The 15,492-nt window shown below is 43.5% G+C and overlaps 1 protein-coding gene across 7 annotated transcripts in view; it reads left to right on the forward strand.

Annotated features, from left to right (window-relative positions):
- LOC122555390 (immunoglobulin superfamily member 5-like) overlaps positions 1–15,492 on the forward strand; it is a 131,221-nt gene that overhangs the window by 37,294 nt on the left and 78,435 nt on the right. For all 7 annotated transcript variants that reach the window (XM_043701355.1, XM_043701360.1, XM_043701358.1 and 4 more), the window contains 3 exons: positions 927–951; positions 3,582–3,694; positions 12,758–12,819. In XM_043701355.1, coding sequence (XP_043557290.1) covers positions 927–951; positions 3,582–3,694; positions 12,758–12,819 — 200 coding nt within the window. The remainder of the gene's footprint in view (positions 1–926; positions 952–3,581; positions 3,695–12,757; positions 12,820–15,492) is intronic.

Raw genomic sequence — 15,492 nt, forward strand, 5'->3', positions numbered from 1 at the left:
ATTCTGTAGTTTAAGGGGAGACAGGAAAGGGACATAGGAATGCAGGGGTCTTGAATAGGCTACCAATAACCATTTAATAAATAGCCCTCAAATTATACCCCCACAAACAACCATATAATTTTATCTTGCATTTGCAAATGCTCTCTATTCCTTTACAGGAATTCTCCATGAGTTCTTGCCATCCATGCAAAACAGTTAAATATAGACTATTGCTGAAAAAAATGTTGTGCAGTCAAAGCTTTTCATTTTGCATTCTATCAGGACAGAACTGCAAAAATCATTACCTATTCTGTTTAAGATATGGTATTCTTGCAATTCAGTCCTGATGCCTGTAAGACAAAGATGTTTTAGCAGCATATTTCTTTTCTCATCAATACTGTGTGCCAGTGTATGCCAAAGAAAACTAACCAATTATCAATTGGTTACCTAAGTTTGACTGAAATTAATTGAACTAAAATCACTGCAGTGCATTCAGTCCACGGCATGTCCTCAGAGATTTATTTGAAGTCATTACCTTGCCCTTTAAAATTAATTACATATCTCCAATGCCAGCATATTGCCTCCTAAGCAATGAAACTCTTACAACCTTCATTAGTTCAGTGGCTGTACAACCCAGAGACTGTTAGAGCCCAAATCTGTGATCACCTAATCATGAAGTTATGATTTTCCACATCCAGTCTGCTTTGATCATCTCTTGAACCGTCTGCTTTGGCACTTCACCTTGTGTAACACAAGACAAATTCCTGCTCCTCCAGCTTAACACACAAACTACATGCGCAAAGACCCAGCTAAGATATCAACTTGCAGTAGAAAGAAAACTCCACTTGAGAAAATAGCAAGCTACCCAAGAAATTATATTGTTACCAACAAGGATTTTTTAATGATTCAATTGACAATGTCTTTCTGTATCTTTCTTTTCCTCCTAGAATCCAGTTATCAAGATGAAATAAGGTAAACAGCGCAGATCAGATCTTTTACAATGTTGTGCACTTGTTCCAAAAGAAATATGTGTCCAATATTACAGTGAATGTTGGAGAGTTAGGGCAGTCTTAACTAAGCTGGCAGTGGTGATTTTAAGACTATTGACCGCAGCCTTGAATGAACTTAATAACCCAGCCTTTATAGCCTGGATGGTAAAGCATTCCATAGATTCTTCCTCATCTTTAAATCTGTAACCTGTTACTATGAGATTATGCCCTCTGGTCTGAGATTCCCCCATGAGGGGAAACAACCTGTCCACATCTACCCTGCCAAGTCCCCTAAGAATCTTGGAAAAGCTCAACAGGTCTGGCAGCATCTGTGAGGAGAAATCAAAGTTAACGTTTCGGGTCTGGTGATCCTTCCTCAGAATCTTTCCTCACTGGACCTGATTTCTCTTCAGAGATGCTGCTCGACCTGCTGAGCATTTCAACCAACTGTTTTTGTTCCTGATTTACAGCTTCCACAGTTCTTTCAGTTTTTATTCCCCTAAGAAACATACATCTTTTAATAAGGACACCGCTCATAATCCTTAACTCCCATGAGTACAGGCCTAACCTACTCAACCGCTCCTCACAAGACAATCATTCCATACCTGTATTCAGCCAAGTGAATCCTTGCTGCATTGCCATCAATGTCAGAGTATCTTTTCTTAGATTAGGGAAACAAAATTGTTCACAGTATTCTAGCTGCTATCTGTCCAGTCCCTTCTATAGTTTTAGCAAAACTACCTTACGTTTATAGTCAAGATTAGAGTGGTGCTGGAAAAGTACAGCAGGACAGGCAGTATCCGAGGAGCAGGAGAATCGATGTTTCGGGCAGGAGCCCTTAATCAGGAATGAGGCTGGAAGCCTCAGGAGTGGAGAGATAAAAGGGAGGCAGTGGGGCAGTGGAGAAGGTAGCTGAGAGTGCACTAGGTGGATGGAGGAAGGGGTAAAGGTGATAGGTCGGAGAGGAGGGTGGAGCGGATAGGTGGGAAGGAAGATTGACAGGTGAGACAGGTCATGAGGACGGTGCTGAGCTGGAAGGTTGGAACTGGGGTAAGGTGGGGGGGGAGGGGAAATAAGGAAACTGGTGAAGTCCACATTGATGCCCTGGGGTTGAAATGTTCCGAGGCGGAAGATAAGGCGTTTTTCTTCCGGTTGTTGGATGGTGAGGGAGTGGCGGTGGAGGAGGCCCAGAACCTGCATGTCCTTGGCAGAGTAGGAGGGGGAGTAGAAATGTTCAGCCATGGGGCGGTGGAGTTGATTGGTGTGGGTGCCCCGGAGATGTTCCCTGAAGCGCTCTGCGAGAAGGCTTCCAGTCTCCCCAATGTAGAGGAGACCATATTGGGCGCACCGGATGCAATAAATGACATTGGTGGATGTGCAGGTGAAACTTTGGTGAGTGTGGAAGGCTCCTTTGGGGCCTTGGATAGAGGTGAGGGAGGACGTGTGGGCGCAAGTTTTGCAATGCCTGCGGTTGCAGGTGAAGGTGCCAGGAGGGGACGATGGGTTGTGGGGGGGGGGCGTGAACCTGACCAGGTAGTCACGGAGGGAACGGTCTTTGCGGAAAGCGGATGGGGTAGGGAAGGAAATATATCTCTGGTGCTGGGGTCTGTTTGGAGGTGGCAGAAATGTCGGCGGTTTATGCAAAGGTTGGTAGGGTGGAAGGTGAGGACCGGGGGTCTGCCCTTGTTGTGGTTGGAGGGGTGGGGTTTGAGGGCGGAGGTGCAGGATGTGGATGAGATGCATTGGAGGCCATCTTTAACCACGTTGGAAGGGAAATTACCATCTTTAAAAAAAGAGGCCATCTGGTGTGTTCTGTGGTGGAACTTGTCCTTCTGGGAGCAGATACGGTAGAGGCGGAGGAATTGGGAATATGGGATAGCATTTTTGCAGGTGGTAGGGCGGGAGGAGGTGTAATCCAGGTAGCTGTGGGAGTCGGCTACCTTTTCCCCTGCCCCACTCCTTCCCATTTATCTCTCCATCCGTGGGGCTTCCAAACTCATTCCTGATGAAGGGCTCCTGCCCGAAATGCAGATTGATTCTTGTTAGTTAAGGGGCTGAAAAGTTATCAGGCACAAGCTCCTTTGTTCATTCATCAGACCAGTTAGGTGGCCTAACCTTTGCTTTGAATATTTTGAATTCCAAAGTCACTGCTTTGTTCTGTGTTTGGGTTCTGTTTTGCACTGCTTAGTCATTTGTAATATATATTGCTTAAATCCATTGTATTTTCAGCAAAAACCATTTATTTAGAGCGCGATCTGTATCAGTATGATTTTCACATGAAGCCAGACCTTCTCCTCCCTTCCAACTCGATGTGATTGAGACATCAATAATGTATTATCATGTCTGCAGCTGATCTTAATCCCATTACTCTACTGTAACTATGTAATGAATTAATTGCACAATTGGTGGGACAGGCCCTGTAGAAATTTTTCCATCTGTGTTTAAACACACTAAGTCATTCTCATTTGACAAATGATTTTGATCTGAGTTTATTTGTACCATTGGGAAACAAACACTGTCAGCCATTCAACAACCAATGTATAATTTTCTCGATCAGATTTTACATATGTATAAACTCCATTTTGATCCTACTACTGTTTTTATCACTCTTAGGAAAATATCAAAGAGGAAACCTCTTGAGATGACTATGGGTGATCAGAAAAGCTCCGGGCTGGAAAATTTCGGAATGTCTTCTGAAAGTGTAGATGATTTCAACATCCCCTCTGGTTGGTGATGAAGTACACATCTGTTTGCATTAACAAATCTGTTTTATTATTGAGCAAATGTGTCTCAGAGACTTTGCATGGTCCCTAACTCAGTCTTTTCAGTGAACTTCAATGTAGATAAATATTTTGAGATGGACTTGTTCTGATAGCCAATACACCTAAAGATGTGCAAGGCAAAAGATGGGGCAGACAATAAAAACTAAGTGAAGGAGTACTTAAAAATATGCAACTCTTGTATCCAGCAGAAGGAGCTTAATGATGGAGAAAACACTGCTTTTTAATTACGTAAATGTCAATTGGGGGCAAAGGATCAACAACAATAAATGGGCAATTTAAACATAATCAAAATGGTGCAATACAAAAGGAAAAAGCAAAGATCTTCGGCTACATCTTTATTTATTACTTATTTGTGAACTGTGGGCCTCTTTGGCTGGGTTAGCATTTATTCCTGATGATGGGCTTTTGCCAGAAATGTCGATTCTCCTGCTCCTTGGATGCTGCCTGACCTGCTGTGCTTTTCCAGCACCACTCGAATTTAGACTCTGATCCCCAGCATCTGCAGTCCTCACTATTGCCTTAGCATTTATTGCCTATTCTCTAATTGTCCTTGAGAATGTGGTGCTGAGCTGCCTTCTTAAATTGCAGAAGTAGTGTGAAAGGTGCTAACAAAGGAGGTTTAGTGATGTGCAGTGGGGAGATAGAGAAGGCAGAGATACTAAATGAGTATTTTGCATCAGTATTTACTGTGGAAAAGGATATGGAAGATGTAGACTGTAGGGAAATAGATGGTGACATCTTGCAAAATGTCCAGATTACCGAGGAGGAAGTGCTGGATGTCTTGAAATGGGTAAAGGTGGATAAATCCCCAGGACATGATCAGGTGTACCCGAGAACTCTGTGGGAAGCTAGAGAAGTGATTGCTGGGCCTCTTGCTGATATATTTGTATCATCGATAGTCACAGGCGAGGTGCCAGAAGACTGGAGGTTGTCTAATGTGGTGCCACCGTTTAAGAAGGGTGGAAATGACAAGCCAGGGAACTATAGACCGGTGAGCCTGACCTTGGTGGTGGGCAAGTTGTTGGAGGAAATCCTGAGGGACAGGATGTACATGTATTTGGAAAGGCAAGGACTGATTAGGGATAGTCAACATGGCTTTGTGCATGGGAAATCATGTCTCACAAATTTGATTGGGTTTTTTGAAGAAGTAACAGAGAGGATTGATGAGGGCAGAGCAGTAGATGTGATCTATGTGGACTTCAGTAAAGCGTTCAATAAGGTTCTCCATGGGAGACTTATTAGCAAGGTTAGATCCCATGGATTACATGGAGAACTAGCCATTTGAGTACAGAACTGGCTTAAAGGTAGAAGACAGAGGGTGGTGGTGGAGGGTTGTTTTTCAGACCGGAGGCCTGTGACCAGTGGAGTGCCACAAGGATTGGTGCTGGGTTCTCTACCTTTTGTCATTTCCATAAATGATTTACTCGCGAGCATAAGAGGTACAGTTAGTAAGTTTGCAGATGACACCAAAATTGGAGGTGTAGTGGACAGCGAAGAGGGTTACCTCAGATTACAACAGGATCTGGACCAGATGGGCCAATGGGCTGAGAAGTGGCAGATGGAGTTTAATTCAGATAAATGCAAGGTGCTGCATTTTGGGAAAGCAAATCTTAGCAGGACTTATACACTTAATGGTAAGGTCCTAGAGAGTGTTGCTGAACAAAGAAACCTTGGAGTGCAGGTTCGTAGCTCCTTGCAAGTGCAGTCACAGGTAGATAGGATAGTGAAGAAGGTGTTTGGTATGCTTTCCTTTATTGTTCAGAGTATTGAGTACAGGAGTTGGGAGGTCATGTTGCACTTGTACAGGACATTGGTTAGTCCACTGTTGGAATATTGCGTGCAATTCTGGTCTCCTTCCTATTGGAAAGATATTGTGAAACTTGAAAGGGTTCAGAAAAGACTTACAAGGATGTTGCTAGGGTTGGAGGATTTGAGCTATAGGGAGAGGTTGAACAGGCTGGGGCTGTTTTCCCTGGAGTGTCGGAGGCTGAGGGGTGACCTTATAGAGGTTTACAAAATTATGAGGGGCATGGATAGGGTAAATAGACAAAGTCTTTTCCCTGGGGCCGGGAGTCCAGAAATAAAGGGCATAGGTTTAGGGTGAGAGGGGAAAGATATAAAAGAGATCTAAGGGGCAACTTTTTCCACACAGAGGGTGGTACATGTATGGAATGAGCTGCCAGAGGAAGTGGAGGAGGCTGGTACAATTGCAACATTTAAGAGGCATTTGGATGGGTATATGTATAGGAAGGGTTTGGAGGGATATGGGCCGGGTGCTGGCAGGTGGGACTAGATTGGGTTGGGATATCTGGTCGGCATGGACGGGTTGGACCGAAGGGTCTGTTTCCATGTTGTACTTCTCTATGACTCTATGACTCTAAGTGGGTACTGCAGATGCTGGAGATTATAGTCAAGATTAGAGTGGTGCTGGAAAAGCACAGCAGGTCAGGCAGCATCCGATGAGCAGGAAAATCGATGTTTCAGGCAAAAGCCCTTCATCAGGATGGTTTGTATGGCAGAGTAATGCCAATGGTGTGAGTTCAATTCCTGTACCAGCTAGGGATACCATAACGGTCCCACCAGCAGATAGAGAAAGCAGGCATCATCTCTAAAGAGCAGAGGTTAAAAAGGATTTAGCACAGGGATTGAGAATCATGAGAGGTTTTGATAGGGTGAAGCTGTTTCCATTGCCAGAAGGTTGGTAACCAGGCAACTACCAGAACGTGAGAATTTTTTTATGCCATGCATTATACTGAATGCACTGCATATCAGAGGTGGCAGGTAGATTCAATAAAGTAAGTTGACCAATAACCGTCAAAGAGACTTGCTGAGAAAGCTTTGCAGGGAAAAAGGAAACCAATGGGAATAATTGGAGGTCTTTGAAAGACCTAGTGCGTTCATGGTGTGTTGCAATGGCCTCCTTACTATTCTATGCTACTGCAAAAGAGAATGTAAAGACAGTTCAAAGGCAAATTAACAGTACTAGGGTTGTCAAGGGAGTGATGGAGCCAATGAGAAATTAGTATGGAGGTTTAAAGTTGGAGATAGAAGGGACAATTGAAATTTGATATGAGTACTTTGCATTGATGTTTATCCAAGCTATGGTAAATAAGGAGCATACCTGAATATTTGAGATAAAAACAAGAGAAGGTATGAGAGAGGAAGCAGTATGAAATAGGTAAGTCTGGATGGGATCCATCCTAGCTTACCAAAGGAAGGCAGAATAGAAATTGCAGAGATCCTTGCCAAAACTTTCTGATTGATTAATGTCAAAAGTCTGGAGGATCAGGAAAGGAGGGGATCAAATATTCAAGAAAGTGAAGAAGAATAAATCAAGAAACTACAGGCTAGTCAGTTTAGTAGCAGTATGGGAAAGCTTGTAGAAACAAAATTTGAGAAAGGAGTTAAAATCCACTTTGATGACCATGGCCTAATGCACAAGAAAAGTATTAATTTACCAAAGGCAAAATAATGCTTGATTGACTTAGTAGAGTTGACTGATGAAAAGGAGGTGGGTGATAACAGAGGAAGTATTATTGGTAGAAAGTGATGACTGTAGATGCTGGAGATTAGAGTCGAGAGTGTTGTGCTGGAAAAGTACAGCAGGTCAGGCAGCATCTGAGGAGCAGGAAAATCAATGATTCAGGCAAAAGCCCTTCATCAGGAATGAGGCTGGGAGTCTCAGGGATGGAGAGATAAATGGGAGGGGGTGGGGCTGAGGGCAAGGTAGTTGAGAGTGTGATAGGTGGAAGTAATGTTGATAGTTTGGAGGGGAGGGTGGAGCCAATAAATGGGAAGGAAGATGGACAGGTAGGACAGATCATGAGGGCAGAACTGAAATGGGTCCCAAGGCAGGAGAGGCGGGACCCTCCAACCCCAGAGCATCAATGTATACTTCACCAGCTTCCTCATTTCCCCTCCCCCCACCTTACCCCAATCTTCCAGCTCAGCACCATCCTCATGACCTGTCCTACCTGTCCATCTTCCTTCCCATCTATCCACTCCACCCTCCTCTCCGACCTATCACCTTTACCCCTTCCTCCATCCACCTATTGCACTCTCAGCTACCTTTCCCCCAACCCCACCCCCTCCCATTTATCTCTCCGCCCCTGAGGCTCCCAGCCTCATTCCTGATGAAAAGCTTTTGCCCGAAACATCGACTTTCCTGCTCCTTGGATGCTGCCTGACCTATCATTGATAGAAACTATCTTAAGATATTTAATAAAATACCACATTTTAGTCTTGTTCACAAAGTTGAAATCCATGGGATAGGAGAGATAATAACGGTACAGGGCACAGTTTCAAAGCTTGCTGATGACATAAAAACCAAGAAATGTAATAAACCCTCAGGAAGTTATCAGTAGACTTCATGAGCGTGTAGGTAGGCTGGTGGAATGGGTGGACTCTTGGTCAATCAAATTTAATTCCAAAATGTAGGCAATACTTCATTTTGGCAGGCAGATTGAGATGTGGCAATGATTTTAGAGTGGGGACGGGAGAATTTGTGCATGAGTGTTTGAAGCTGTCAGAACGGGTGAAAAAAGGCTGTTGATAATACGCATTGGAATGTGAGCTTTATGAAGGGAGGCCAAGGGCAGAATCTTGTGCTGCTCCTGGGAGTGGGAAGCAAGCTGGGCAGTACAGCCTTAATGTGTGAGAAACCAAAATCAGGAGTGGGGTGAAACGTTGCAATTCAGTCCTTGGAACTTTCAAAGTCTCAGGAAGTGTTTTTGTGTGTGTTTGCATCCTTATTAAAAGGCCAGCTTACCTGAATTAAGGTCTCCTTCCTAATTAAATTCCTTGCATTTGAACAATATATGCCTTCCAATGCGCAAGGTTTGTGCAGTGTTACTGTACTTGTGGGACTTCAGAGCCATTGCTTTGTCCTCTTTGGTAATGCTCATCTATGGCATGCCACGATTGAAATTGGGTAGCAGTAGCTTAGGTTGCATAGGGCATATGGGGTGACCGAGAGGGGAAAGCTAGAGATTAAGGAGGCTGGCCAAGCATTGAAGTGCATCTGGCCATGGGAGGCAGGCTGACCAGTGAAATGTAGAAGTGCCAGGAAGTTTCGCAGCAGACATCCGCTCTGAGATCCTGAATGATGCTTCTGGCTTGCAGGGAATGGATGCCTGTTCTGGTGCCCTTTAAATGAGGCACCATGACCTTTGACTCCATAAAGGAATGGTGGGACATAGGCTTTCTGCCAGCTCCCACCACAGAATATGTGGTCCTCCTTGTGCATGCACATACAATGAGCAGAAAAATGCATAATTGTGAGAAAAGCCAACCTGGACCCAAGGGTCACTTCCCCATCCTCTGCTGGACTTGACCCTACCAGCAGTTTCAGCCCAGAGAATGCAACCATCTGGAAAGCAGATATTGGACCTGAGCTCATTCTTTGGCACCATACATAAGGACAAATTACAAATGTTTTGTTTTACATTGTACACAAGAGATTTACTAGAGTTATATTTGAGGTACATTGGAGGTGTTGCGTTTGTTCTCTGTAGAGAAGAGAAGGCACCAAGAGATTTATTACAATGTGAAGGGTTTTGATAGAGGGCTGAATTTTACCAAACATAGCTTAGTGTCAATGTTGGGGAGTTGCCTGTAGAGTTTTTCTCTGTGAGTTCTAGTCACTTCTCTTAAGCAATTCTCCACAGCTCACCTCATTCTATATGCGCCATGTGTCTGTGTCATTGCTCTCACTCTGTTGTGCTCTCTCTAATGGTGGAAAGTACTCCCAGGGCCTTCTGGGATTCCCATCACTGGCAACATATTTAAAAGCCAGATCTATCATTGCAAGGCACGACCAACCCTTGACATTACATGTAGCGGAAGGGAAATAAAACAAGAAATGCTTCTGAAGGCACATAAGTGGCACTGTGACACTTGATTGCAAATTGAATCTTACATTTGTAAATGCACTGTCATTTTACATCATCACCTGTGTGAGTGTCATTGGAATTGCAGCTGTAGGAATCCCATGTTAGAAGTCTGTCTAAATCCCGAACGCCGAGTATAGTGTAACATCTTATCATTGCTCAGGACAGACTGTAGCCTTCATCCTGACTAATTTGGAAGCCTGCCCCAATTGATGAGAGACTGGATTCCTGACTGATATCTGTGCAACTCCTGACTGACTTACCATTAATCTCTGACTGGTTACACTGGTTCTGCAGCAGTCCCTGTGACCCACTCCCTGTTTCGATATAGAACCTCGGTTCTGACCACCCCAAGGCTGCTTGTCCAAGCATCTGGACTGAGACCAGACACTGCTCTTGGCTGACTATGAAGCAATACTCTGACTGATAACAGTCCCTCTTCACTTGACTAAGGACTCCTCCCCTTAGTCTGTAAGACATAGCTGTTTAGTTGCAGCACATTTAATGTGCTTGCTGTGTCTGCTGCTGGCATATGGTGTAAGTGTGACATTGCTATGGCATGATGCCATACAGCAACATATTCAATCCCTTGATAGATCACTGCTGGCAGGCATGACATGCTGGCTGGCTTTGTGTCTGTGCTAAAAGACAAATCAGGACAGAAGCACGTTAGGTTCTGAATGGGAAGACATGATACAAAAAGGTAGGGCAAGGCAGAGCAGAGACACTGTGAACTTTCAAGTAGGTGTAAGGTGAATGAATGCTAAAAATGCAAACAAACAGTTTTGAGATGCAAAATCAGAAAGCGATGGAAGAACTCAACAGGTCAGGCAGAATCACAAGACTAAAATAAAACAAAGAGCTGTGGAGGCTGGAAATTTGAGACAAAATCAGAAATTGCTGGAGAAACTCAGCGGTATCTGTGGAGAGAAAATCTTTACTTCCCTGAGTTTCTCCATCACTTTCTCATTTTATTTTGGATTTCTAGCACTCACAGATCTTTGTTTTATTTTGGTCTTGGGATGCAACCTGTTCCAACACATGAGATGGGTCCTTGTCAGTGGCCTTGCAGCAGCATTTCAATGAAAGGTGTCATAGAATCACAGAGTTATAGAGACGTACAGCGTGGAAACAGACCCTTCAGTCTAATTCATCCACGCTGACCAGATATCCTAAACTAACCTAATCTCATTTGTCAGCATTTATCCCATGTCCCTCTAAACGCTTCTTTTCATGTACCTCTTGAGATGGCTTTTAAATGTTGTAATTGTACCAGTCTCTACCACGTCCTCTGGCAGATCGTTCCATACACGCATCACCCTCTGCAAGAAAAGGTAACCCCTCAGGTCCCTTTTAAATCTTTCCCCTCTCACCTTAAACCTATGTTTTCTAGTTTTGGACTCCTCTATCCTGGGAAAAAGACCTTGTCTATTTACCCTACCCATGCCCATCATGTTTTGAGAAACCTCTATGTGGTCACCCTTCAGCCTCTGATGCTACAAGGATAAAAGCCGCAGCCTGATCAGCCTCTCCCTCTAGCTCAAACCTTCCATTTCCGGCAACGTACTTGTAAATCTTTTCTGAACCCTTTCAAATTTAACATCTTTTCTATACCTGGGAGACCAAAATTGAACACAGTATTCTAAAAGTGTCCTGTACAGTTGCAACATGACTTCCCAACTCCTATACTCATTGTACTGACCAATGAAGACAAGCATATCAAATGCCTTCTTCACCATGATGCCTACCTGTGTTTCCACTTTCATGTACTATGCACCAGTAGCTTTATGTCTCTTTGTTTGGCAACACTCCCCAGGGCCCGAGCAATGACTGTATAAGTCTGCTCTGATTTGTACATAATTTCTAAATTAAACTCTATCTGCCACTCCTCTGCTCATTACTCAATCTGTTCAAGATCTTGTACTCTGAGATAACCTTCTTCACTGCCCTCTAAAGTTCAGTTTTGAGGTACAGCCACCAGGGACCTGTTTTGTCTTTCAAATCAAGAACTGTCACCATCTGCTGCATGGGAGAGCAGCAAAGTACATATAAGTGAGGTGACGGCATAGCATAATAGTGAGATTTTAATGGACGCAAATAGGCCTCTCACCCTTCACAAATGAGATTCTCACCTTGCCGTTCAAATCTCAAGAGGAAAATCGGACCCTTTTTCTTTGATATTTGGAAACTTCTTTGTTTGATCTTTGCTGAAAATGTGTTGCTGGAAAAGCGCAGCAGGTCAGGCAGCATCCAGGGATTCATCATGCAGCATTTCAGCAAGGTGAAACTATTTCCAAAGGATGAAATGGGTTAGCTCGAATCCGTTGGCTAGTTTGTGATAATGGGTGGTGCCAACTGCGTAGGGTTCAGTTCCTACATTGGCTGAGGTTACCATGACGGACTCTCCTTCTCAATTCTCTCCTCACCTGAGGTGTGATGATTCATAGGTTAAACCACCACCAGTTGTCTCTCTCTCTCTAATGAAAAAGTCAGACTGTAGGAATTTTATCTTTTTACTAAGCAAAGGGGCAGAATGTATTGCCATAAGGACAAAACCTTCTTTTTAACTTAATTGGTTCAGATTTGGAATTCATTGCCTGATGGAGTGATGTATGCACATCCTACTGTCGAAGAAAGTTGCATAAATATTAATAGGAGAAAAAAATGCTGAAATGTGAGACATGAGTGGGGTAGTGGAACTAAATGGATTTCAGTTTGAAAATACTGGTGTGGATTTTAGGCACCAAATAATCTTTATCTGTGTTGTACCATTGTATGATTTCAAGATTTCTTTTGATTTTTATTGGAATTAGCCCCACAAAGAGACTGCTTTCAGAGCTATCATTTGCTCAAGTTTAGCACTGATTTGCCTTCCTACCCTCTCTCAACGATATTAGATAGAAACACATCATCGGAAGAAAAAGCTTAATAAAAGGTTTGGCCGTAAAAAGCACTTCGCACATTTCCAATTAAGGTGCAGATGCTGAAATACTCAATGATTGTCAAATTATATTTTTGAACTAAGTTATATGGTGAATAAAATGCAGCTTGTTAACATTGATTTTGAATGTAATGTCATCTAATTTAATGTTGCTCATTGTACTTGTTTCTTCTTCAGCTGTTCCTGCAACTAGCCAGACAAACTCACAGACTGGGAATGCAAACATACATACCATAAAGGTAAGCACAATTCATTTCATTAACATTAACATCCCAACCATACAAAGATCTAAAGTGTAAACTAAATCAGATGTGATGAGGGTTTCTTTAGGCTGTTCAATTTGTCTGATTTTTGGAAAAATAACAGGAAACTAAATTTTGACACGTATCCTAAGAACTTGATGATCAATGGTATTACTATTGCTGACATTTTTATTAATAGCTCATGGAATGTGGCGTCATTGGCCCAGCCAGCCCATTTTCCATCCCTAACTACTCTTGAACTGAGTGGCTTGCTAGGGCATTTCAGAGAACACTTAAGCATCACATATGACTGTAGGCTGGACTCACATGTTGGCCAAACCAGGTAAGGACAACAGTCCTGATGAAGGGTCCTGCCTGAGACATCGACTCTTGTGTTCCTCTGCTGCTTGACCTGCTGTGCTTTTCCACCTCCACACTTTATTGACTCTGACCTTTCAGCATCTGAAGTCCTATTATCTCAAAGGAAAAAAAAGAGATTTCTTTGCCTAAAAGAAATTAGTGAACTGGATGGGTTTATTTTTCACAACTATCAAAAGTGGTCACATGGCCACCATTGGGCCAGCATTTTTAAAAATCAGATTGACATTTCATCATCTCCAGTGGTGCAATTTGAACTCATGTCCTCAGAGCATTAGTGTGGATTTTGGATTACTTGTTCAGTAATGTCAGCACTATGACACTCCTACCCAATAAATCAGCAGCATTGTTGATCAACAACAACAGGATTAGCATTCAACAGAAACTGAAGTAGACCAGCAAGAACAGGTCAAAGGCAAGAGCTTCTGCTGTTAGTATCTCACTTCTTGTTTCCTGAGTGCCTGTCCATCATTGTTAAGGGAGTCAAGATTAGAGCAGTGCTGGAAAAGCACTGCAGGTCAGGCAGCATCCTGATGAAGGGCTTTTGCCCGAAACGTTGATTTTCCTGTTATTTGGATGCTGCCTGACCTGCTGTGCTTTTCCAGCACCACTCTAATCATGATTCTGATCTCCAGCATTTGCAGTCCTCACTTTCGCTATCATTGATAAGGCACAAGCCAGGAGTGTGTTGGAATACTCACTACTTGCCTGGATGTGTTCAATCTCAACAAGTCTCAAGAATCTTCACACCATCAGGATAAAGTAGCTGGGGCATTATCCAACCCCTGCAACATTCATTTCCTTTCACCACTGGTGCACAGTGGCAATCATACCTGATGCACTGCACCAACTCACCAATAGTACCTTCCAAACCTGTGACTGACAGGGGCAGAAATTGCATGGAGGCAGCCCACCTGCAAGTTCCCCTCCAAGCCATACACCATATTAACTTGGAACAATATCGCCATTCGAGCACTGTGGCTGGATCAAAATCTTGGAATCATCTTCCTAGCAACACGGTGGGTGCCACTTAGTTGGCAACAGTTGCAGTGGTTCAAGAAGGCATTGCAGCACCACCATCTCCACTGCACTTAATGATGGATAATAACAACTGAACCAGTGACACCCTAATACATGAATAATTCAAAAACTGCTTCAATACATCAGTGGCTAGGAGCTGGAAGGCATTGCATGTCAGAGTGTGGTGGAGACAGATTGAATCATGGCTGCTTCAAAGGAACAGGTTAGTTATATGAATGGAAACTCATTACAAAACTGGGTAGGGATGTGAGATGTGCTGAGTTGCTCTAGTGAAACCCAAACTGAGTGTCAGTGAGCTGACCATTCCCTGATAAGTTGTGCTCGATAACATTCTTGACATTCCTTTAGAGTCATAGAGTCATAGAGATGTACAACATGAAAACAGACCCTTCGGTCTAACACGTCCATGCCAACCAGATATCCCAACCCAATCTAGTCCCATCTGCCAGCACCCGGCCCATATCCCTCCAAACCCTTCCTATTCATATACCCATCCAAATGCCTTTTAAATGTTGCAATTGTACCAGCCTCCACCACAACCTCTAGCAGCTCGTTCCATACACGTGCCACCCTCTGCGTGAAAAAGTTGCCCCTTAGATCTCTTTTATATCTTTCCTCTCTCACCCTAAACCTATGCCCTCTAGTTCTGGACTCCCCGATCCCAGGGAAAATACTTTGTCTATTTATCCTATCCATGCCCCTCATAATTTTGTAAACCTCTATAAGGTCACCCCTCAGCCTCCGACACTCCAGGGAAAACAGCCCCAGCCTATTCAACCTCTCCCTATAGCTCAAATCCTCCAAACCTGGCAACAACCTTGGTAAAAGTCTTTCCTGAACCCTTTCAAGTTTCACAACGTCTTTCCGATAGAATTACACACAATATTCCAACAGTTGCCTAACCAATGTCCTGTACAGCCGCAACATGACCTCCCAACTCCTGTACTCAATACTCTGACCAATAAAGGAAAGCATACCAAACACCTTCTTCACTATCCTATCTACCCGCGACCCCACTTTCAAGGAGCTATGAACCTGCACTCCAAGGTCTCTTTGTTCAGCAACACTCCCTAGGACCTTACCATTAAGTGTATAAGTCCTGCTAAGATTTGCTTTCCCAAAATGCAGCACCTCACATTTATCTGTATTAAACTCCATCTGCCACTTCTCAGCCCATTGGCCCATCTGGTCAAGATCCTGTTGTAATCTGAGGTAACCCTCTTCACTGTCCACTACACCTCCAATTTTGGT

The sequence above is a fragment of the Chiloscyllium plagiosum genome, chromosome 12 (assembly GCF_004010195.1).
Source record: "Chiloscyllium plagiosum isolate BGI_BamShark_2017 chromosome 12, ASM401019v2, whole genome shotgun sequence".
NCBI classification, from domain to species: domain Eukaryota; kingdom Metazoa; phylum Chordata; class Chondrichthyes; order Orectolobiformes; family Hemiscylliidae; genus Chiloscyllium; species Chiloscyllium plagiosum.